The 24,113-nt window shown below is 37.8% G+C and overlaps 1 protein-coding gene across 1 annotated transcript in view; it reads right to left on the bottom strand.

Moving 5' to 3' along the window:
- Positions 1-2,431: 2,431 nt before the first annotated feature.
- Positions 2,432-24,113, bottom strand: part of TMC1 (transmembrane channel like 1) — a 269,325-nt gene continuing 247,643 nt past the window's right edge. The window contains exons 17-22 of the mRNA XM_008069917.2: positions 20,734-20,801; positions 15,800-16,039; positions 10,996-11,121; positions 7,754-7,832; positions 7,603-7,654; positions 2,432-2,454 (exon numbers count right to left, since the gene is read on the bottom strand). Coding sequence (XP_008068108.2) covers positions 2,432-2,454; positions 7,603-7,654; positions 7,754-7,832; positions 10,996-11,121; positions 15,800-16,039; positions 20,734-20,801 — 588 coding nt within the window. The remainder of the gene's footprint in view (positions 2,455-7,602; positions 7,655-7,753; positions 7,833-10,995; positions 11,122-15,799; positions 16,040-20,733; positions 20,802-24,113) is intronic.

The raw sequence follows: 24,113 nt of genomic DNA, 5'->3' as shown, positions 1-24,113 counted from the left end.
CAACCAAATACTGATCCCAATTCTCTTAGGATTTTTTTTTTTTTCTAAAAAGCCTGTTCCTTTTCATTTTGAATCCAGTAGCCAATACAAAGGTTTTGAATATATATTTGTGGGAGCCATGAATGGGAAGACATAGGAAAAAGGAGAAAATAACATGGTTTCAAAAAGTGAGGTGGTGAATGATTAAATGAGTACTTTATGTAGGTATTTCTGAATTTGAAAGAAAAGAGAAGGTAAAATATTCCCACTCCCACTCAGTTCAGAAAAATTAAGGCAAAATAAAATATTCCCACTCCCACTCAGTTCAGAAAAATTAAGTCAAAATAAATGCATAAAACGAAAGTCCATATGAGCAAACGGTTTTTATTTATTTATTTTTAATTTATTTATTTTAAACAAACGGTTTTTATTTATTTAATTTTAATTTATTTATTTTTAATTTTTTTAGCAATTTTTTTATTATGATATTGTAGGGTACAGTAAGGGTTAGGTATACAAATATGCTTTGTTCGGGCACCCTTGTTGATACAAGGTGTCTCCCCATCCCTAGACAGATATTTACTACCGTTAATGCCAGCTCTCTTCCCCTCCCCCCCATAGTTTCCCACCACTGTCAGTCATTTTCTTATAGTATTATGTTGGATGTTCAAGGTTCACTATATGAGTGAAAACATGTGATACACATCTTTGTTTCTGTGAGAGGTCACTCAGTATTATAGACTCTAGTTCTATCCAGGTTGCTGCAAAATTCATGATTTTTGTTCTTTTTTATGGCTGCGTAGTATTCCATCGTGTATATGTACCACATTTTTTTCATCCAGTCCTCTTTTGATGGACAGCATGGTTGCTTCCAGGTTCTTGCTATTGTGAACAATGCTGCAATAAACATACGTGTGCAGGTATCTTTTTTATAGAATGATTTGAGTTCTTCAGGGTATATTCCCAGTAGGGGGATTGTGGGGTCATATGGGAGGTCAATATTTAGAGCTTTTAGGAATCGCCATACTGTTTTCCACAGAGGTTGTACTAGTTTGCACTCCCACCAACAGTGTAGAAGTGTTCCCTTTTCGCCACACCCTCTTCAGCAACTGTTATTTTTTGAGTTATTGATAATTGCCATTCTGACTGGAGTTAGGTGGTATCTCAGTATGGTTTTGATTTGCATCTCCCTGATGATTAGTGAGGTTGAACATTTCTTCATGTGTCTGTTGACCACTTGCATGTCTTCTTTTGTGAAGTGTCTGTTCATATCTTTTGCCCATTTTATAATGGGGTTGTTCATTTTTTTCTTTTCAGCACATTTGAGTTCCTTGTAGATCCGAGATGTTAAGTCTTTGTCAGACCTGGTGTTGGCAAATACTTTTTCCCAGTCTGTAGGCTGTCTCCCTGCTCTCCTGATGGTTTCTTTGGCTTTGCAGAAGCTTGTCAGTTTAATGAGGTCCCACTTGTCTATCTTATCTCTTATGGCCTGTGGGTTTCGGATTTTGTTCAGGGAACTGGATGCCAGTTCCAATTTCCATGAGGATATGTCCTTCATTTTCTAAGGTTCTTATGGTTTGAGGTTTTACATTTAGGTCTCTGATCCATTTGGAATTAACCTTTGTGCATGGGGATAGATAGGGGTCCTGTTTCAATCTTCTGCATGTGGTCAGCCAGTTTTCCCAGTACCATTTACTGAATAGGTTCTCCTCTCCCCAGTGGTAGGTGGTGGAGGCTTTGTCAAAGATGAGTTGGTTGAGAAATTGAGGTTTTGCTTCTGGAATCTCAGTTCTATTCCATTGATCTATATGCCTGTTCCGGTACCTATACCAAGCTGTTTTGATTATTGTAGCTTTACAGTAGAGTTTGAAGTCTGGTAATGTGATACCACCTGCTTTTTTTTTTTTTTTTGCTGAGGATTGTTCTGGCTATTCTTGGTCATTTGTGTTTCCGTATGAATTCCTGTGTTGTCTTTTCTAGGTCTGAGAAGAATGTTGCTGGTAATTTGATGGGTATTGCATTAAATCTGTAGATTGCCTTAGGTAAGATGGACATCTTCACAATGTTGATTCTTCCAATCCATGAGCATGGGATATTTTTCCACTTGTTTGTGTCATCTTTGGTTTCTTTGAGCAGTGAGCAAACTTTTCTTAAAAATTAACTCATCAATTCCTGGATCACACACACTTTTAAACTCAATTTGTTAGGGAAAATGACAAGAAAATGGTGATGGAGGAACAAATCTCTAATTTGGAATAAGGTGGAGATCATTCTTGCCCGAGTAGGATTGATGATGTCTATACGTATTGACCAGCATGACCTGGATAATCTATCGGGGTAGAACAAGAGACTAGCAACTCCATGATGTTTGTTCTCTGGGCCTTCATATAAGTCATTATTTTTCAACTGCAAGGTGAAGAGTACTTCTGGGCCCCCAGGATACCTATGAAAGTTACTGGCCACCAGCAGCAGCAGCTGTTCAAAAAAGAGAGGGGAGGGGAGGGAGGGAGGGGAGAGAAAGAAAATATAAAGAAGAGGCAAATGAAAATTTAGCTTTCACTGTGCTTAATGGCCCTGAATGAGGTGATCTAAAATCTGTATCGTTCAAATGTGCTCCACTTTGTCATCATATTTAGCATTTTTAGATTCAAAATATTTCTATATTTCTTATTTTGCTGTCCTCACAAATTCCAAAGAAGGGAAAATGAAAGTTCTTCTTTGCCTGCGCCCGTGGGTTCAAGACCCGCCTGGGGCAACTTGGCAAGACCTCGTCTCTACAATAAATCAAAAATCAGCCAGACATGGTAGCGCGCGCCTGTAGTTCCAGCTACTTGGAAGGCTGAGGCGGAAGGATCGCCGGAGCCCAGCAGGTCGAGGCTGCGGTGGCCGGGAGTGGCCACTGCCCTCCAGTCTGGATGACAGAGTGAGATTCCAACTAAAAAAAAAGTTCTACTTTTTTTTTGTTTTCCAATAAGAGTTTCTCACTGTCCAGCAGATATTTAGTATGTATTTACTGAATGACTATAAACTTCATAGGAAAACATCAGATAAATAGCATGCTATAGCATTATATCATTATTTAAAACAAAAACAATAAGCCTTAACTAAAATTTAGATCTTAGAAGTCAGGATTTTCCACTCACCATTTTAAGCACGATCTTGATCATGTTAAATTATACAAAAGTACTACCGGTGTATGTGATATACATGCTTCCACTACCTCATCTTCTGCAAAGACTAATCAATATGTCTATTCAATTTCCACTAACATAGACTCCATTTCAGACTATATCTCAACGCAGTACCCCAGGTAAGCAATATGCAGTGAACAGAGTTAAGATGGAGATAAAAACCATTGCTCCTCCAAGTGTAGGAAATATAAAAGATTGCTTCGCCTGTGGAGGCAAATACCTTGCATTGAACTTTTGTCCCCTCCCAAGCATGGTAATCAAGCTATTTGGGGATGAAGAGGAGAGCATAAACTTACCAGGAAGTGGGGGGACAGGAGAGGAGACAGCAATAGTGGAATTTTACAGACACCAGGCAGATTAATGCTAAGTGACTTACCAGTTCTAAAAAACTGAAAAGCTAAGCCTACAGAGGGGAAAGATAGGAAGCGACATAATTTACGTAGCAAAATCTTCAAAATGCCCAGTAAATGGCAGCAACAGGTACCTCTGACATGAAGAACCAGTACAAAGAACAGTTAGGCTTGGCGGGGTGGGAGTTGTAGAAGTGATTAAAAAAAAAAAAACAAGAAGAAGCAATTGGAGGCCTAGATCTGTTTCACTTGGCACAATTGGTAACTGCTCTCTTCTTTATCCTGGCACCAGACTGGAAGAATTTTTTTCTAAAAAAGAGTAAAACTGAAATGTTTATGGTACAAGGAGTACCATAGTAAAAAACAGTAGACTTGAGTGAGCGATTATAAGCTGAAAACTGAAATCCGTGTCCGCTCTCCCACTCAGGTGCTACAGTTTTGCTAATCAAACCTTTACTCTCTGGGCAGAAGTTTGGAAGTGCCTTGCCTAAGGAATCCAATTAGCCTAAAAGGAAAAGCCTAAAGATACTGACACTGGCATGCATCAAACACCCCAGGTAGAGCCTTCCAAGGAAGACTGCTCACATGCTTAGAGCTTCCAAACCCACCTTGATATCCTACCCTGAAATATGAGCATCACAAAGCACCTGCTCAAAGTTTCACATGCTCAGAGCTTCCAAACCCACCTTGATATCCTACCCTGAAATATGAGGATCACAAAGCACCCTATAAAAGGCCCTAACAAACACCAATAAGAGAAAAAGAAAGGCCAAAACTGCTTTTAAAAAACCAGCGACTATATAAGGTGAAGAAACTTCAAAAAGAGTTATTAATAGTCTCATAAAGATAAAACAAGTCATTGTAGTCATTAATGAAGAACAAGATGGTATTTAAATAAGAGTAATTAAGAATAAAAGTGACTCAGTCTGTAATCCCAGCACTTTGGGAGGCCAAGGCGAGTGGATTGCTTGAGCCCATGGGTTCGAGACCCACCCAGACAACTTGGCGAGACCTCATCTCTACAACAAATCAAAAAATTAGCCGGGTGTGGTAGCACGCGCCTGTAGTTCCGGCTACTTGGAAGGCTGAGTGGAAGGATCTAGCAAGTTAACGCTGTGGTGGCCGGGAGCGTGCCACTACACTCCAGTCTGGGTGATGGAGTGAGACTCCAACTCAAAAAAAAAAAAAAAAAAAAAAAAGAAGAAAGAAAAATAAAATTCCCTGCAATCGAAGAGCGTGAGTTTCCAGAGTGAAAAGGTCCCTTGATGAGTACACAGGAAATAAAAACAGATCCACATCAGACACATCATCATGAAATTTAGAACACTGGAGTTGGAAATAAGTATTAGTAGATCTACTACTTTCTACATAGGGAAACCAAACAGACTAATTAAAAATACAAGTTACTCGAGAAAGATTAAGAATCAGAATGTCTTTGAACTTCCTGGTTGCAATTCTGGAATCTAGAAAACAATAGGAAGTCTCTGAAGAATTATTATTCTGAAAGGATTTTATTTTTAATCTGATTAGATGGGTATTTTTTGTGCCCAAACTGGCAATCAAAAGGGAGGGTAAAAGAAGGAAAGCTTCAAAAATGCAGCGAATCAGAAAATTTGCCTCTCACAAGCCCCTTCTTCCTCAAAACACGTGAGCAAACCAAGAAAGAGGAAGTTAGGGGAAGTGTAAAACAGGATATCCACAACAGAATAGAGGGATATAGAGATTCTGCTGGATGGCAACAAGGAGAAATCAGAGGAAACAGCTATATACCTGACAGTATATATACTAGTGGAGGCTGGAGAAGTTCAGAAGATTCTGGTAAAGGTTTCTCTGAGAAAATGAAATGGATAGAAAACCCAATACTTCGGAATATATTGAGGGTGTAATTCAATAAATAGCAGATATTTGATGACTGAATCATCAAAAAATACACAGAAAAATTTTAAAATGTTTTATGAGACTGATACGTTGCTGGCTGTACTAAGAGGGGATCTCAAGAAAATGTTTTAAAAGAAACAATTATAAGTCCTTAGAAAATTAAAAGGTATGCCCAAGTAGTCATAGTTGACTACGTAGCTTAGCCACAAAAACATGATGAGCCCATAATAATCTATATTGGCCTAACCAAAATAATAATATAACTCTACAGGTAGAATGTGTAGAGAGATTGGGGCCAGAGTATCAAAAGGAGCTAAATCTTTATCTCCATGGTAGTCAACAATTTTTTTTTTTTTGAGTTGGAGTCTCACTCCATTGCCCAGACTGGAGTGTAGTGGCCAATCCCGGCCACCACAGCCTCGACCTGCTGGGCTCCAGCGATCCTTCTGCCTCAGCCTTCCAAGTAGCTGGAAAGACAGGCGCACGCTACCACGCCCGGCTGATTTTTTTTAAATTTATTGTAGAGATGAGGTCTCGCCAAGTTGCCCAGGCGGGTCTTGAACCCGCGAGCTCAGGCAATCCACTCACCTCAGCTTCCCAAGGCGTGGGATTACAGGCTGAGCCACCGAGCCAAGCGGTAGTCAACAATTTTAACAGACAAAACTTAAAACTAAAAAGTCAAGAAATTACAGCAAAAATATGCAATTTGGAGATAGATACCTAAAGAATCAACTGAAAGTGTCGAAAGTGTGTGGGGGTAGTTGAGTATGGAGAAGCAGAAGAGAGCAAAGTGGTATAGGAGAGGGAAGGTGATACTGTTTTTCATAATAAACTTTGTAGAATTATGTAACTCTAAACTATGTGCACGTGTAGTGTTGATAAAAAAAATAAAAGACTACTCTGATAATTGTAAATCACTATCATCATTTAATTGAACACCCAGCAATTAACCTTATACAACATGCTATAATAGATAGAAAAGGGAAAAAAACAAAAAGGCTAAGCTCACAGAAGGCAAAAAAATGTCTTAAGCATTTGTTGTTTGGGTCCCCCAGCATTCTTTCCCCTTCTCTTAGTAGACTTGCCCTCCCCAGTGCCTGTCATGTGGTTCAGGAAAACTGATCGATCCCAGCTTCGAGGAGAGTCCTGACTGGCCTTAGCAACTCACTGTACTCTATCTTACTTTATCATACCCATACATAGTGACGGGTTCAGGGATGAAAACATGACCTATTTGGGGCCAATCTGAAAGAGAGAGACACTGGGAAATTTCCAGGAAAAAAGTTCCCTTGCTCTTCCAAGGAAACTATTTCAAATCACAGTCTCTCTTCCTCTGAACATCACAATCTAAGGACATGACACTGGAAGTTGCTGTTTCCAAAAAAGTCAGCCAACATGAAAAGAGGTTTGTCTTGAGGATTTACACAGAAATGGGCTCAGGTTTGACCATGTTTTAAACTTAGGACAAAAAGGGACTTGAAGCCGTACATACCACTCTCTTGCACCCGTGTGTGTAGTCTGATACATTTCTCTTTTTTGATTAATTTAAGTTTTTTATTACTTACAGTGGGGTGGAAGTCCCATTCATATAAAAAGTTTTAGAGTTAGGAATAGGGAAAAGCTGGAAAAGATTTTCACTAAAATACTTGAATACCACTATTCCATGAAAAACTCAAAGCATGTTATTAATTTTGGCAAATAAGAGTTGGCTTTATTCTAATAGTTTAAAAATTAAGGAGGTTTAAAACAATAAGAAAGGTTAATGGATTAGAAAAGGCTTCTGGCAATCAATGGTGGTGAGCTCAGAGGACCCCTTGGGATCTTTTCGGTGTATCATTCCATGTCCAAAAATAGTAAAAATGGGCAGGATAGAGCCTGAATTTATATCTGCTATTTACATATCACTGTATGGGTGTTTTTCTCCATCTCTGTCAATTTCCAAGGTCACTTTTTAAATCACTGTTGCTAAGTTTACATTCCTGAATTTTCCTTTCTTTTTTTTCCTCCCTCTGAAAAACAACTAAAGCCCTCAGACATGACTGATGCCTGAAAAGAGTGAAAAAAGTGGATGATAAGAATTGGAATGACTTGCTTAGGGCTGTAATGCCCCTAGCCATCCAATATCCCATTTGGAGAAAAAGCAAAAAGGAAGAGCAAACTGTTTGTAGAAAAATAAAAATTATAAACATAAACATATCTCCAACCTGCTCGTGCCGCTGCCATTTTCTTGTTTCGCATTTTGTTCTCCAAAGCTTGCTGCACAAAAAGAAGAGAGAAGAAGACCATTAGATTTCCTCATGTTTTCTACTAAATGTTAATAAAGACAATATTTCTAAGAAATAAATTGTATCCTACCATTTTCATCTTCTTCTTTAGATCCAGATTCGCTGCCTTCTGGCCCTTGGCAGTAGCATTGAGATAATAGATGGTCAAACTTAATTAAAAACAAACAAACAAACAAATAATTTATGGTATTTTTCAGTTCCTCAAGGTTCTTCTTACATTTATATTAATGAAATGGTGAAATGTTAGCATGGAAATGGAGATTAAGATATTTTCTACTCTATATATTTTACAGATAAACTGAAGTCTAGGGAGGTAAAGAGCCATACTCTGAATGACACAAGGGTTGATGTTGGAAAGTTGAACCCCAAGGCTCCTGATCCATTGTCCTCTATTCTGCCCGTCATTTCATACCATCTAATGTTAGCTTCTTCTTAGAAGTATATTGACATCAGCACAATCATAATTGAAAGTAACATTTTAACTTGATGGCAATGACATCCAAGAAAATGGGAAATCTACTGAAGCTTAGGGAACACATTGAATTAAAAGAAAATGACTTTCTGACTTCAATTCTGTCCTTTGGCCTTTATAGCTAAGAATATAATCCCCACAGGCATACTTAATGAACATGGGTTTTTTTTTCCATAGGATATATTGTTTGCATTTCTCCCTCCCTCAAAAAGAAAACGTTTTATAAAGGAGTATTCTTGGATTTAAAATGACATTTACATTCTAGAAAGAGCAAATTCTAACCAGACAATTCTGCAAAAATAAATATGCCCATGTTCACTTAAGTCAAAAGAAACAAACAAATAAAGAAAAACAAACAGTAAAAAAAAAGGTAACTGGTATTACTCTTTGTTGCAAATAACTGGATATTGAACACATTTCCTCCCTCTCCAACATGCCAGACAATATCCTTCATGAGCCATCTGGTGCTAGCAACACAATTATTGATATGGTTTCGCTGAATTTGTTTATCTTCTATAGGAGTGACAGGAGTTCGATTGAAATTATGCACATGAAAATATCCTGGACAATAACTGGCTATGAAATAAGTGCTCAATATTGTGCATGCGTGTGTGTGTTATAAGGATTTTCTTAGAAAAGTTTCTAGATTTGGAAGATAAACTCAAAGATCCCACAAGTCATTTTCAGTTCCAGAATTCTCCATTTATCCATCACATTTTTCTGCCTTGTAATGCACCTTAAGTGAGTATTCCTCGCAAATCATTTTCTAGTTTCCAAAGGAATAAAACTGCCTGCAGAGAACTAACCTGAACTCTATTCAGATATCGGAAAACCATCCAAGCTGATTTAACATGATCCATTGAGGAAATTCAAAGTGCTTATAACATTCTCTAATTAAAAGTAATAAAATGCCAAGTCAATTGTATTGGACCCATAAAATAGAAGACAAAATCTCAGGATTTGAAAAAATAAAATCAGTAATAAACTGAAATTTGGATTTTAAATTAGAGCCTCAGAGCTACAACCAACTTTTCAAGACATCTAGATGACCCTTCCATGCTGCCAGCTTTTTCGCTAGGCTCAAGGATTGGCAAAGTACAACTTCCAGGTGAAATCTGGCTCCCAGACTGATTTTTTTGGCTTATGAACTAAGAATTTTTTCTCATCTTTCAGTGGTTACAGTGGTACTTACATAAGATCCTCAGTTTTGCCTCTTGGCCTAAATGTCTATTATCTGGCTGTCTAAAAAAAGTGTACCTACCCTGGGTCTAGACCATCCCTGACAAGTGACTTCCAGCCCTTCTGACATTCCCAGTGATTCTGAACCCTGTTTGGTGCTGCAAATGGGTGGAGGGAATAAGAAATGTGAATAAGACATGGGTCTGAATTCCATTTATTAGCTGCTTGATTTAGGGAAGAACTCCAATGTGCTATTGATAATATAATTAATGAAGTCAACTTCTTAAGGTTGTTGTGGAAATTAAATGAGTCAGTATATGGATAGTGCCTGGAACAAAGGCTGTGTTATTTCCTTTTCCACCCTCTTGAGATAGTCTATTATATCATTTGATAATGGCAACCAAGCAATGTTGGTTGCTTCTTTGCTTAAAAACAAATGTCTCTCAAATAAGGATATAGTAACAAAATCGGACATTTGCATTGTGTGTGTGTGTTTTTAAACAAGCTCTCCTTTATATCACCAAAGTGCCTCGATTTTCAAAGGCTACAGGAACTGATAAGCATGCTCTCAGAAGCTACGATTTCATGAAAATGTGGAGAAAGAAAAATCACTTCAGAGGTCATCTGGTGAAACATATTGCATTCAGCAGGTCATTTTGTAACGCATCTGTGCCAGAGATTTACTATCAGATTCTTAATCCCAGTCCATGATCAAGGTTCTGTAATATATAATGGTAATCTGTTTTACTGCTTTTTGTTTTGTTTTTGGTTTTTTTGGTTTTTTTTTTAGTTGGAGTCTCACTCGGTCACCCAGACTGGAGTGCAGTGGCCGCTCCCGGAGTGTCCCTGGGGTTGTCTAATCCTTGCCCTTGTTGCTTGAGAGTAGGGGCAGTTTCAGACTTCCCTTGTAGGCACTAAGGTTGAAAGGAACCGCTAGGGCGCTGTTCTTGACTCTTCCACGGCAAGTCTATGTTTTTACTTAAAATGTAGTTTATCTGTGATGGCTAAAAGTGAGAAGCCAGTGAAAGTTATATGGGAACAAGTCTCCTGTCAAGTTCCCCCTTTGGAAATCACTTCTGACTTCGAAGCGACAGACTAAGAGAACTTCCCAAGACCCTCCCCCCACCCGCCCAGTCCTCTGATTTGATTATTATGGACACACAGTTATTGACAGCCCTCTAACAACAAGGACAGGGCAACTTTTAAGACCCTTTAAACCCTTAGCCCTAAAATACAGTCTATAGGGCCCTCAAGGGGAATATTAACTTAGAGCCTCATTATTTCTGTATATTCACAGCCATCTGCTTTATGGAACAAGAGGTGGGGGCCGGGTTGTGGGGAGAAGCCCAATGTGCTGATTAGATTTAGCATTTATGTTTCCCTTGCTTTAGCTGTTTACAGATAATTATTTTGGTTACTTGGGAACAAATCTTATAATCCTGGGGAGGCAAAGACAGATGCAGATGGTTGTGAATTACATCCAATAGGATCAGAATATGGCTCATGAATTTCAGCCTCTCACCACCGTGTAATCAGTGTTGAATTTGGGCAGGTTACAGAACAACCCTTAGGGAGAGTGAGAGAGATGAAAAAGCTGAAGCTTAAATGAAACCAGAAAGAACATTGCAAAAGTTCTTTCTACAAGGAGGGAAAGCACGTACACCATCACCAAAATGACAGCAATGACCAGTCCAGGGTTAGAAAGTTGTCTCAAGATCTTTGCCATCCAGCTTGGGAAATCATGTTCCAATGTCTCTCCAATGACTTCGAACATTCTATTTTTGCCACTGGGAGGAAAAAAGAGAGAAGTTTACTAAGAACATATGGAAAAACCATAGTTACAGCAAAAAAACTAGAAATCTTTCTCACATATTGTCAACCTAGTTACTTTTTTTAGGAATCCGATGTTCAGCTGCAACTCCTGACACTTTGACCTCATATTGTCGTCATATGAGTAAGATAAGAGAGATGTGACCCCAACATAAACACACAGTCAAAGCAGCTAGGAAGTTAACCACAGCTTCAGGAGATTTTTAAAACTGTATTTCTAAGATTTTGATTGAAATATATTTGTAAATAGCTCATAAGTCTACCTCTCAGTCAGCTATTCTTGTGGGAGAACACTTTCCTTGGGCCGGGTAACAGTACATTCAAATTTTATTAGCCCTGGAAATGAGCACAAGGAATAGTGTAGTGGAATATAATCCACGGTCTCTTTCCATGCTATTGCTTCCATCTCATTTTCCACGAGACCTCCTTCATCAGAGATGTTAATAGGTAACCACAGCGAATGATGAGTTCTTTCCCTCTCACTGTTTCTTCTCCCGGGCAGGCCCTAATGAATACCAGCAAGCTTAGTCTGCTGCTAAGATCCATGAAAGTGAGAACTAGTTCATATAAACTAGAAAAATGAGAGCTGGATATCTTGTTACTATAAAATATCCAGAATTGCACCATAATATGCATTATGCCATTATATAGAAAGTTAATGACTTTCTATATATACACATTAATTATATTACAAAGAGGTGTAATTTTTAGAAAAGGTTTTCAGTTGGGTCTCACCAAATTGCACACTTCATCAGAATAAAGGTTGGTGTAACATTTAATATAATGTTTGCTTTTGTTTTTTAATCTCTAAACATTTTCAGTGACTAATAAAGGTGACCCATAGGTCCAAATCATATTTTTTTTCTCCTGATCTAACTAATACTATCTTTCAACAGACAAAGAACGACTCCAAGTATTTTGTCAGAAGTTGTTGACCAACAGAGCTACAGGTTTTGTTTCACAAATTACAGATCTACACACTAATTTTCAAGACCTATGATATGTGAGGGGGAATGGAGCTTACAGACAATCTAAGATCATATCAACTTATTCCAATAAGGTTTCTTTTCCATAGTCTCATCCCAAATGTCCATACCTCCATCCCTAGCCATATGGAATACAGGGTAAGAGGCTAAGCAAAAAGGACCAGAAATAATAAAACAACCTATCCTCCCTTCTTCAGCACCTCAGATAACGGTTGATGAATGTGGTCAGAGTGGGGAGATTAGAATTTTGCATAATTATCCCTACCCACAAAGGCCCTCTCAGTATCCAGTATGACCCAATGCAAAGTTGCTGGAGTCCCTGAGGATTCTTGGGTACCTTTTTCAGGTCAGGTTTGTTACCAAAGAAAGGAGTCCAGATCACTTAATTACCCACAAATTATAGAAACATCTAAAAATTCCTGGCAATCTCTTCTTCTGACAGGTTAGGCAAAGTATGCTAGTTCACAATATTCCCAGAAGTCCTTTCCGGTTGTCTATGACTACACATTCAAGTGATATGCTACTCCACTTAGCCAATAGCTCTGCTGCAGCCATAGCTCCAACCACTCTAGATTAGAGCAGTTTTTGAGGAGGCCTGTCTTCCCAGGTAAGCTATAAACTCCACAGGACCAGAATCAGTGCTTAGTGCATGGATTTTCCCTGACATCTTCTCTCGTGCTTAGTGTACAATAAGCAATCATCATTCATTCATTTTTTCAGATTATTGTCCAGCACACTACTGCATCCTGGACTCAAACAGATGAAAAGGATGCTCTGTTCCCAATGTCTAGAAGTCAGCTAAACTACCAAGAAATACAGTCACGTAGAGTATAATTGCAAATAAGTAATATGATAGCAGTGTCACAATATAATGCTGGATTTTTATTTGTTTGTTTGGGTGGTTTGTTTGAGTTTTTTTAATTTTTTGAGTCAGGGTTTCACTCTGTTGCCCATACTGAAGTACAGTGGTACAATTATAGCTCCCACAGTCTCAACGTCCTGGGTTCAGGCGATCCTTCCACCTCAGTCTCCCAAGTAGCTGGGACTACAGGCAAGTGCCACCACACTTGGCTAATTATTTTGTTTTTGCTCTTTTTTGTAGAGATGAGGTCTTAGTATGTTGCCCAGGCTGGTCTTGAACTCTTGGACTCCAGCAATCCTCTCACCTTAGCTTTCCAAAGTTCTGGGAGTATAGGTGTGAGCCACCACATCCGACCAATGCTAACTTTTAAAACAATAAAAGCCTGCACTTAGTATATGATATCAGTCATTAAAAATGCATAAAAGAAAAACCAGAATATAAAATGTCAAAATGTTGAGAGTTGTTATTTTAGGTCTTTGGGCAGTGTTTGTTTTCATGTAAAAATATTTCCACAATTTCCAGGTATTCTAGAACAAAACTTTGCAGTGAGATGAAAATACATAAAAAATAAAACTGCTGTAATGTAAACATAGAGGTATGTAAGAATCTAGAGAGCTACAAAGTATTCAGAATTATTGGCACAGATGGAGAAAAATATCAATAATCAGGAAATGCGATGGAAGAAGTAGAATTGTCCTCATCTAGACATCAAAGAAATAGTTTTAAAATTGTCCGACTATTTAAGATAAATCCACTAACAGGCTATTGGAATAGTGTCTTTAAAAAAATCACCCCTGTAGCCAGGCCTTATAAAACCAGAGTAAGCTAGTCTATTTCATCAATACTTTGCTGCATGATTAAATGTGCTGTAGTCATCTTACCTGAAAACATCCCTGCACTGGAGAGTAACTGGCCCTCACCCTGATGTCACTATTAACATACTTCAAATTTATATCTGCTCATCCAGAAGCCAGATAGGGTCAAACAACCTTCACCAGGCAGGTTAGGCAAACTACCTCAAACTCAGAATTCCCAAGGAGAGGAACTCACCTCATTTCTAGAGCAGAATCATTCATTTTAACCTTTAAGTCCAGAAAATATGTACACATTCTTTTGCTCCAAAATGAAGAAACTGGCAGGAAAATCAACTCTCTAAATAGCACAGAGATATGCTTTTCTCAGCACTCCTCTGATGATATTTAAATTTTCTTGATTTCAAAATAGTGATATATATACACAGTAATTTTGCCAATTAGAAAATTATTGTTCAAAGTTAGATACTATGACTTAGATCCAACCTATTTTTTTTTTTTAGTAAAAATCAGTAAATCAGTGTATGAAATAAAGAAAGCCAGAGGAGCTAGGGTTTAAAAAGCTAAAATTTGCAACCATTTCATTTGTCTAACTCAATGGTATTGTCAATCTGAATGTATCTGTGTAACCACCTCCCAGCTCTATATTTACATTGTATGGCTTCCCTGGTAGATGGCTAAGGTCCTTTGCCATGTTTTACTGAGAAGGATCAACTTCCAATTAAAAGGTTAAATGCCCACTTGAAATTTATCCTGAATATTAAGTTGTGCAGGTAATTTATAATTAACTAAAGTTTTTGAATGGCATATCTTCTGAACTTCACACTCTGAGATTAAGGATTTATTCAGACAAATGTCTCCTTTAAGACTGTAATTTCATATTTAGTCTCCAGATGTCACTGTCTCCATTATTTATTTCAGCGCACTTGGAAACACACACACACACACACATCCACACACACACACACACACACACACACACACACGCATCGAAATGAACAAAGTCAACATCAGTTTCCTGAGTATAACAGAACTCCAGCTAGTTTTTCTCTATCAACTGGGTTAATATTTTCTTTCTTTTCTGGTAAAGCAGTAACTCAGACTATTATGAGACTGAAAATGCCTCTTTTATGCTTAGTCTGTATGCAACAAATATTTTGACTTTAATTAAATAACTTGATCTGACAGCATGAAGGAGTAATTATATGTGGTCATTATAGCATCACGCTTGTCATTCACATGGCTTTTCACAGTCTTGTTTCCTTCACTAAGAAAGAGAAATAGATCAAATGCATGCAGGTCAGTAACTCAACATGCAGAAATTCTTTGGGGTTGGGTATGTGTTAGATTTGTTTCTAAGGCCCTATACGGAATAAAATCCCATCCTCCAGATCCTAGGGACTTTGTTTTCTGATGTGTGTTATGGAGAGAACTTTGTCAAGAGCCTTCTTCACTCATGATTACTCACTTGATGGGAAACATTCTTAATTATTTTACTAGCAAGTAGCATTTTATTTATTATTTAATAATGAGTCTATTTCCTGGGTAAAGTGTGAGGCTTTTTTTTTTTAAGGCAGTGGTCCACATGAGAAGTAGCAATAGGTGACTATGGAAGTGATAACCAGCATGAGGAAAACTCTCACATCCAGACTAGTATCATCAGACCTTGCTCTAAGCTATCCCCTAATAAAGAAACAGCTCAGATTCATCATCCATATTTTACTCAGGCAGAGCCTGCAGCAGCATAAATTATTTTCCCTTTTATGATTCCCAAATGAGAAAATAGATGGAACTTGCCTAAGACTCTCCACTTCACACAATGAGCCTGAATACCCAAAGGATGTCATTTTCACCAACCAAAAATGCCATTGTTTGAAAAAAAAAAAAAAAAAAGCTTATACAATGAATGCCCATTCCCATCTTCATCCCTGAAAAAAAAACACTACGGCTAAGTCAGATTTCAAAGACAAGAGACCTGAAAGGGCCACAGTCAAAAGATGGCGGGAGGGATACGATCATGTACAAGACAGGCATGGTGGACAGAAAGAGGATGAGCAACAGCATGCCCAGGTAGAAATTATTTGATCTGGAAGCTTTGAAGACCCTGGCCTCAGGAACGTTGCAGCACATCACAGCCCAGCACTGGAAGTACATGGATGTGTGGAGTCGAAGGATGTTGATGCCTGGGAGACTGGGAGCAAAGAAGGAGCCCATCCTAGAAAGAAAACAGAGCTCTGTTCAGTTTCAGGTCTTTATTCCATAACAAAGTCACACCACACCTATTTATTTTTCCTTATGCTTCTTTCACAAAGGCAGAAAATATATTGTCACTTTCAACCCCACCACTCCTTTTATAAACGAATCTAATTAATCATTTCTATCTTCTACACACATTTTATCATTTCCCCCATTATTGTAGATATTGCAGACATAGCTCTTTCATTAAAAAGGTGTTATAAACTAGCTATAACTATGGTCATTAGTAAATTTAAACTACAAAAGAGTAAACAGCATATGACAATTGCATTACTTCTTTCTACCAATTTGAAAATAGACTTCATATCCCATAACAGTTAAATCATTGATTAATGTACGTATAACTTTTTGAAAACTAATTGACCCTTAAAAATTGCTCATTCTATTCAAATAAACTACGCATTTGGATTATTCACTTTTGTTATAATTTTGCTTAATAAAAACACTTTAAATAAATTTTCTTTGGCTGACTATTTTTGTATCAGCTATAGAATTTTAGAATGATTGCAAAGATGAATTTATACCCAATGATATACCATGTTTTGTTGGCAATTTGTAGCTAACTTACAGGGTCTTCACACATCTTTTAAATTGTACTTTATCTGATTATTTTCTTACTTTAGTTTGTCCTGGGAGCCCTCTGCTTTGTGTATCTGACATTTTTAAGGTATTTAAAAATATTACTTTAAACCGGGAACCACGTAGGTGAGGACACTTTTACTTGATGGATTAATTGATTATTTCAACTAAATAATTTTCAATTTTCTTGGATGAGAAAATTCTTTAGCACCATAAAGACATATGAATAGCAATGTATTAGTCCAAAACCAAGAAGAAGATATGTATGTACTCATTGTATAAATAGAAGTAAAGCTCTATCTTTTAAACTGTCCCAACTATAACAAAGTGCTTAGCATATCTAGCTAAGTTCAGTATTTTATACTCCCTGGATATGTAAAGTAGTTGTTTACCAATTCAATGTAAACTTTGTATATTATAGACTGCTTTTATTTAGATGAAGAAATTAGCTGCTTCTAAAATTGACTTTCTGCCAGCCCAAAGTTAAGTCATTCCTATGAAGAGTGGTATCTTGCTGCAATGTAGGTTGTTCATAGTATTCCAGACAGCACATCTGAATGATATTTTACCATAGTGAATTGATGAAAGACTTGATAGTAAATTAAGCTATTTTTTTTCTAATGGAAGGACATATTTTAAAACAATACAGTTTACCTTTGTTATAGGACAGCAAGAGAGAACTTCAAAAAAGTGAGCAAGTGAGTTAGTCCCAGATGGTGGGTCAGAATCACAAAGCACTGGATTATGTCCCCAAATACCAATATCTGTGGTGTAATACACATGGGAAGCATTATTCTCACCTCCTTCTAAAAGTCAAGTGGCCATGTCACTTGTTTTGACTAATATATTATGAATAGAAATGAGATGTGTCACTGCTGAGTAGAAATTTTAAAAGCCTTGTGTAATATTTTGTTCTCTTCTCTCTCTGCCACTGTGACCAGCAAGTTCTAGAGCACAGTTCTCCTTTAACTCACAGTGGACATGTCCTTTTTGTAAGCTGCTAAGACTTTGAGTTTGTGTTTTACTGCTGCATAACCTAATCAATTCTAAAAATTAATTTTTCATATACTTTATAACTAGACTTGCCTAAATCCACATATATATGTGTGTATGTGTGTGTGTGTGTGTGTATGCGCACGTGCAGTTTGTATGCATATTTATGTATACACACATTTGTGCATGCATCTATAGATAAATTTTAACTTTCAAAATAAAAATAACATAGATATTTTGAGCAATTTAAGAGCCATAACCTAGAAAAATACATCCTAGCACAATGATCTCTGAAACTTAATGTTGATTCTATCTTTGCTTATGAATCACTAATCAGCTCAGCTCACTAAGTTCCTTACACCCAGACTTGACCCCATCATCTGTTGGTTAAAAATCATTGTAATTCTTTAGCCTTATAAAATGTTTTTCTTTCAAGAAGATCAAAGCAAATGAAAGCTTCTTTTATTGAATTCTCCTTATTGCTCCAGTGGCATGTAGATGTCAGGTAAATTATACACATCTGATCAACTGAGAAAATGAGAGAGAAAGGTGATCAGTCTAGCTGGAGGTAGCCCAATGAAACAGTGTTGGAGCAATGTCCAAAACTCATCTGTGTGTGTGTGTATTCCCTGATGCCTCTCTACAAACCTCTATGATAAAGATATTTTGTGCTTTCATCCTGCTATGATAAAAAATATTATGTGCTTTCATCATTTACGAATATTATTACAGAAACCTATCATCTTTATTTCAAAAATAAGAATATAAAAAATGTACTGATCATTCAGTCAAATCATAACAAAATGATTTTACCCACGAATGATGACTTTAATTTTTGTGCAAATAACCTCCACTACTGAGCAAATCCTAAAACAGTAATTGAATATCTCCAGTCACAAACCAATGAAATTGAATACAAAACCCCTGTGCCATCTTGACTGTTTCTGTAGAAAATGGTTAAACTCCTCATGCCTCATAAAATAATGGAACTACCATGTGTGAGGACCCTCATGCAGAGTGAGCTCACTATCCCAACCCACACCTCTCCACACCCATGTTCCCATTCCCTTCCCAACCTCCTGGGAGTTCCTAGACAGAATTTGTGCAGTGTTGACCTGAAAGTGAATAATAGAATAACAGTTATTTTGCTTCTGGAACTCTGGAAAATGTGTGAATATCTTTGTATGCTTGGAAAACACAATAACTTTCTAAAGTTCTCTTCGCACTAACCAGAAACAAGCTTGACTACTGTCTGAAGAATAAATACATAGAAAGTGATAGTGCAGTGACAAGGCAGAGGTTTTGATAATGGGTCAGGCCAGGAGAAAACTGGAAAAGATTTTTAGATATTTAAGAAGTTTGATACGAGCAATAGTGGACTAAAATAGTTGTCAAATCACAAGTAAAACCAATCAGGACAGCAATTATAACAGCCTTTCTGACAATAAAAATAAATTTCTAGGCCAATCTGTATTTTTAACTCTGAAAGAACACAATAGACACACAGCATGTCTGCACAAATGGCAGTCACCAGACCTGGGGGATTTATGATTCTTTGTGTAAAAGCCACTGATATAAGTCAGTGGTTTCTCAATACCCCCAAAAGCCATTTTCTGCCATCACAGAAGATTCCTCTCCAGGAAATGAAAGATCAGAACCCTCAGAAATTGTTCCCTTACTATCTTTTTAGTAGTCACTCCTTGGGTCACCTTGACTTTCCTCCCTGCTTGAAGAATAAAGGATTTATTTCTCTCCTTAATGACTGTGGACGTATGAGTCATAATTGCAAAATTAAGAAAGGAAGAGGACAGGAGTTACATTTTTAAACCTACCTGACAACTGAGAAAATACTTTATAGTATTTTTTTCATAGTGATTAATCTAGTCAGGCACAGGAATTTGACAGGCCCCACGGAAGGATGATGGAGCCTTAGCAGGTGGTCTTTATGGTATTGGATCAAGATGATTTTAACATTTGCAGAGATTGGCAGTAATGGGAAACTGTCGGGAGCGGGGGATTGGCAGTTGAGGGAAACGGATAGGGGAGAAAGGGGCATACCTCATTAATAGGGGTAGCTGCATAATCAATGTTTGTATACCTAACCCTGAATTGTACCCCACATCTTTACAATAAAAATTAAAAAAAAAAATTGCAGAGGGGTCCAGTCTCTGTCAGCATGCAAAGATTTAATAATCCAGGCCAGTTGCAGTTAAGGATTTGGGTAATAGATGAAACTTGTTCAAAAACTGAGGCTTTACTGGCACTTGTGAATAGGACATTGGCATGGTTGGTATCAGGAATATGTCTAAAGTAGCTCAGTTGTAACTGCTTGTGGGTTGGGGTGTTCCTAGTTAAGGGTGACAGATTTCCAAGGCACATGGTCTCTAGATGAATCCACATGCTATAATTCAATTTTTAAACTCAAACATGATTTATACTGTATCAACTCATCTTAACCTGTCAGAGTTTACAGTGAAAATGCTTTTATTTAATAAAGGATATGACAATCCTTTGCACATCAAAAGAAATAATTCTGATGTGCAATGGCCCCTTGAAACAAGTTACAAAATGAAGATCATATTTTTAACTTGACCTTCCTAAAACATGTGTTTTATCTCTATAAACTATTGGATTTGATAAGGTATTATTTTTTAAAATAGCTATGCTATATTTTAATTATATTTAGTAAAGATGACAAAATAAACTCAGTTTCTCAGAAAGACCTTACATTAATGGATTTTTACTTAACATGTGGTGATTTAATATTGTTTCACTATTAGATATTGATGCTATGGGATATAAATATATAAGTAGTCTTCAAATAAATCTACCAACCAGAACATAGACTTCCATCATTTGATAAAGGAGTGATCTGCAAGACAGAAAGACACCTTTGAGGACCAAGATTCAAGATGTGAAAAAAATAGTATGCAAACTATTCAGAGCCACACACTTTACAAAGGCAAATATTGAGAGACACACAGACTGAGGTCTCCTCTGACACCAGCCTATAGTGCTTATTGCAGTAAATGACCTTGGAGGCTTTTCTATAAGTGATAAACCATCCAACAGCTGACCTACCAGATCATGCCTTGGTTGAAGATCAGAGCGAGGACGTTGCCACTGATGTCAAATTCAGTGTATGAAGGCTAGAAAAGACATAATGTTCGTTGGATTAGCATCTCACATGATGGAAATTGAAAGGCAAGTAGTTCTGCATAGGCATGACTAGGCTCTCAACTACTTTCCTTCAGCCACAATAGCAGAAAAATCAATATAAGTAAACAGAGAAAAATAAAATATCAAGAAAGCACTCTTTTTAACACAATAAGATTCATTTTAAAAGCTGTCATCCAGTGCTGTGAAAGTATAGCAAGACAGGCTGTCTTATACACTACTGGCAAAAGTAAAAACTGTAGCAACCTGTCATAAAAACAATTTGATGATACATATTAAAAGTTTTAAAAATCGCTGGCTGGGCTCGGGGCTCAGCCTGTAATCCCAGCACTTTGGGAGGTCAAGAAGAGAGGATTGCCTGAGCCCGTGGGTTCGAGACCCACCCAGGCAACTTGGTGAGACTTTGTCTCTACAATAAATCAAAAAATTAGCTGGCCATGGTAGCACACACCTGTAGTTCTGGCTACATGGAAGGAAGAGGTGGAAGAATCGCCTGAGCCCAGCAGGTTGAGGCTGCAGTGGCCAGGAGCGTGCCACTGCCCTCCAGCCTGGGGACAGAATGAGACTCCAACTCCAAAATAAAATAAAATAAGATAAAATAAATAAAAATCTCATTTTCTTTCACCCTGTAAATCTACTTCTAGAAATTTGTCTTAACAAAACAAACTGAAATGCTGATAAATTTTAACGCGCAATGATGAAGCCATCTAGGTGCCCAACATTAGTTAAGTAAATACAATATATCTCTACTATGATATATGTTGCAGCTAATGACAATCATTTTGGAAGAATATTTATATACATGAATAAACACTATGCTCTAATGTTAAAAATATGTATAAAATTATACATTCATTATTTTTAATCAACTCTATATGAAACCACACATAAAGAAAAGACTAGAAAGGAGTCAGTAAAATATTAATAGTTTATATGTGGGTGATGGACTATGGTTTTTCTTTTCTTTTTAAAGTTTTGTGTATTTAAAATTGTTCAACAAAAATATGGATTAACTTTGCAACAACATAAATATAGAAAATACAACCAAAGTTTAAGAAGTTATTCAATTCAATGTCCAGTCTCCATGTCCTGGATGAAACTGCCACACTCAGGGCAGTAGCACCAGGCTATTCTTTGTGCAGAGGGGCCCTCAATAAGATGGAAGTGGCCATCTATACTAGGATAGCTCATCTAAAGGCTTTCTGGTGACACATTAGGTATCCTAGCAGGACAGTTCTATCAATGAAGTTAATGCTAATTAGTAAAGTCAACAAAACTGGCTCCTAGTCAATTAGGGGAAGAAAATTCAGAGGAGTCGTCTAATTGGTAATAAGAGAGTAACAAATATGAAATGAGAGACGCAAGAAAACCATGAAAAAAGAGACTAAGAGACTGGCAGGTCCCTAGCACTGCCCAGATCCTAATATCTCCAGGTGTGCTTCAGACCACACGCATCCCTATAACAAGCTCCTCCCCCAAAACACACACACACACACACACACACACACACACACACACACACGACCCAAGTCTCTGTCCTTCTTAAAGCCAAGAACTCAAAAATATATTTGTAAGAAGATAGAATGAGTCCTTGAGTTGTAATGCCAACAAAACCATTCCCAACTTTCAAATGCTTTGTCTCAAGAGTCTTATGAATCTAGACCTCAAAAGACAGGAACACTCTTCTATCCAACTGAAAGATATGGACAATCTGCCTTGTAACAGATTCAGGGAATAAACAGCATGTTTGGCATAACAGGAAAGGCTAAAACTCAAGATAAAATAACAAGGTAATACATAATGATGTACCAAATAGCCCTGTATATAAAATAGAACAAAGATGACTAAATTTATTCAAGATACTGTTAAAAGATATACAAGACCTTTCACTGGTTTTCAGATTTTCTAGAAAGGTAGTGTTCACAAGATGCAAAAAGTTTCGGTTGATAATTTTTGTTTTAAAATCAACAATGAAGCCAGGCTCAGTGGCTCAGCCTATAATCCCAGCACTTTGGGAGGCCGAAGTGAGTAGATTGCCTGAGCCCACGGGTTCGAGACCCACCTGGGCAACTTGGCGAGACCTCATCTCTACAATAAATCAAACGTTAACCAGGTGTGGTAGCAGATGCCTGTAGTTCCAGCTCCCTGGAAGGCTGAGGCGGAAGGATCGCCGGAGCCCAGCAGGTCGAAGCTGTGGTGGCCGAGAGCAGCCACTGCACTCCAGTCTGGGCAACAGAGTGAGACTCCAACTAAAATAGAATAGAATAGAAAAATATAGCCGGACTCAGTGGCTAAGCTTGTAATCCTGCGCTTTGGGAGGCTGAGGTGAATGACTTGCCTGAGCCCGCGGGTTCGAGACCCTCCCAGGGAACTTGGTGAGACCTCATCTCTACAATAAATCAAAAATTAGCTGGGCATGGTAACCACGCGCCTGTAGTAGTTCCAGCTACTTGGAAGGCTGAGGCAGAAGGATCGCTGGAGCCCAACAGGTCCAGACTGTGGTGGCCGGGAGCAGCCACTGCACTCCAGTCTGAGTGACAGAGTGAGACTCCAACTCAAAAAATAAGTAAATTAATTAAATTAAATTAAATATAAAATAAACAATGAAAAAAGTGTCCTTCATGAAAAAGATGAACTGTTTCTTACCTTGAGCACATGAACTGTGAGTATTTCTCCTTCTAGGAGATCACCTTGCTATGGATCATCTGCACTTGTCTCCTAGAACCCTGTGTGACCACAGAACATATCTGAAAAATGCTCAGTTGGGTGGCCTATGCTATGCCATCTGTGACCTTGCCTTTCTCTGAATCCTTTCAAGAATAGACTTTTCAAACTGGAGCCTCTTTAGAATGGTGTTATGATGTAGCCCACCAAACTACTGAACATGGAAAAATCAACCTCTAGATGTCTATTTCCTTTACTCCCTCACAAGCACATAAACCTCTTGAAGGTCATTTGAGATGAGATATTTTGTAATTAGTTAACTAGAAAAGCACAAAGATCACACTGGGAATTCCTGGACTCACACTGTGTTTGCAGTAGGAGTGGTTGGGTATAAACTCTTTGACGTTCAAATCGAGCTGACACAGAGAAAGGATGTGGGGTGGCCCTACTGTACCAGGTGGTATTGTGGTACAGATACTTGACTGGGATTCAAACCTGAGTATGAGACTTTACCAGACCATTTCCTTGCTGGGTGAGTTAGGCCAGTCACCTTTCTCATTAAGCCTTGGTTTCCTCACAGATTAATTAATGAAATGAATTAGGTCAGCCCATGAGCCTCT

This window comes from Carlito syrichta, unplaced genomic scaffold (assembly GCF_000164805.1).
Source record: "Carlito syrichta isolate Samal-C Ts95f unplaced genomic scaffold, Tarsius_syrichta-2.0.1 Scaffold312501, whole genome shotgun sequence".
NCBI classification, from domain to species: Eukaryota; Metazoa; Chordata; class Mammalia; order Primates; family Tarsiidae; genus Carlito; species Carlito syrichta.
The sequence above is the reverse complement of the archived record's forward strand: the minus strand, read 5'-3'. Positions and strand labels throughout refer to the sequence as shown.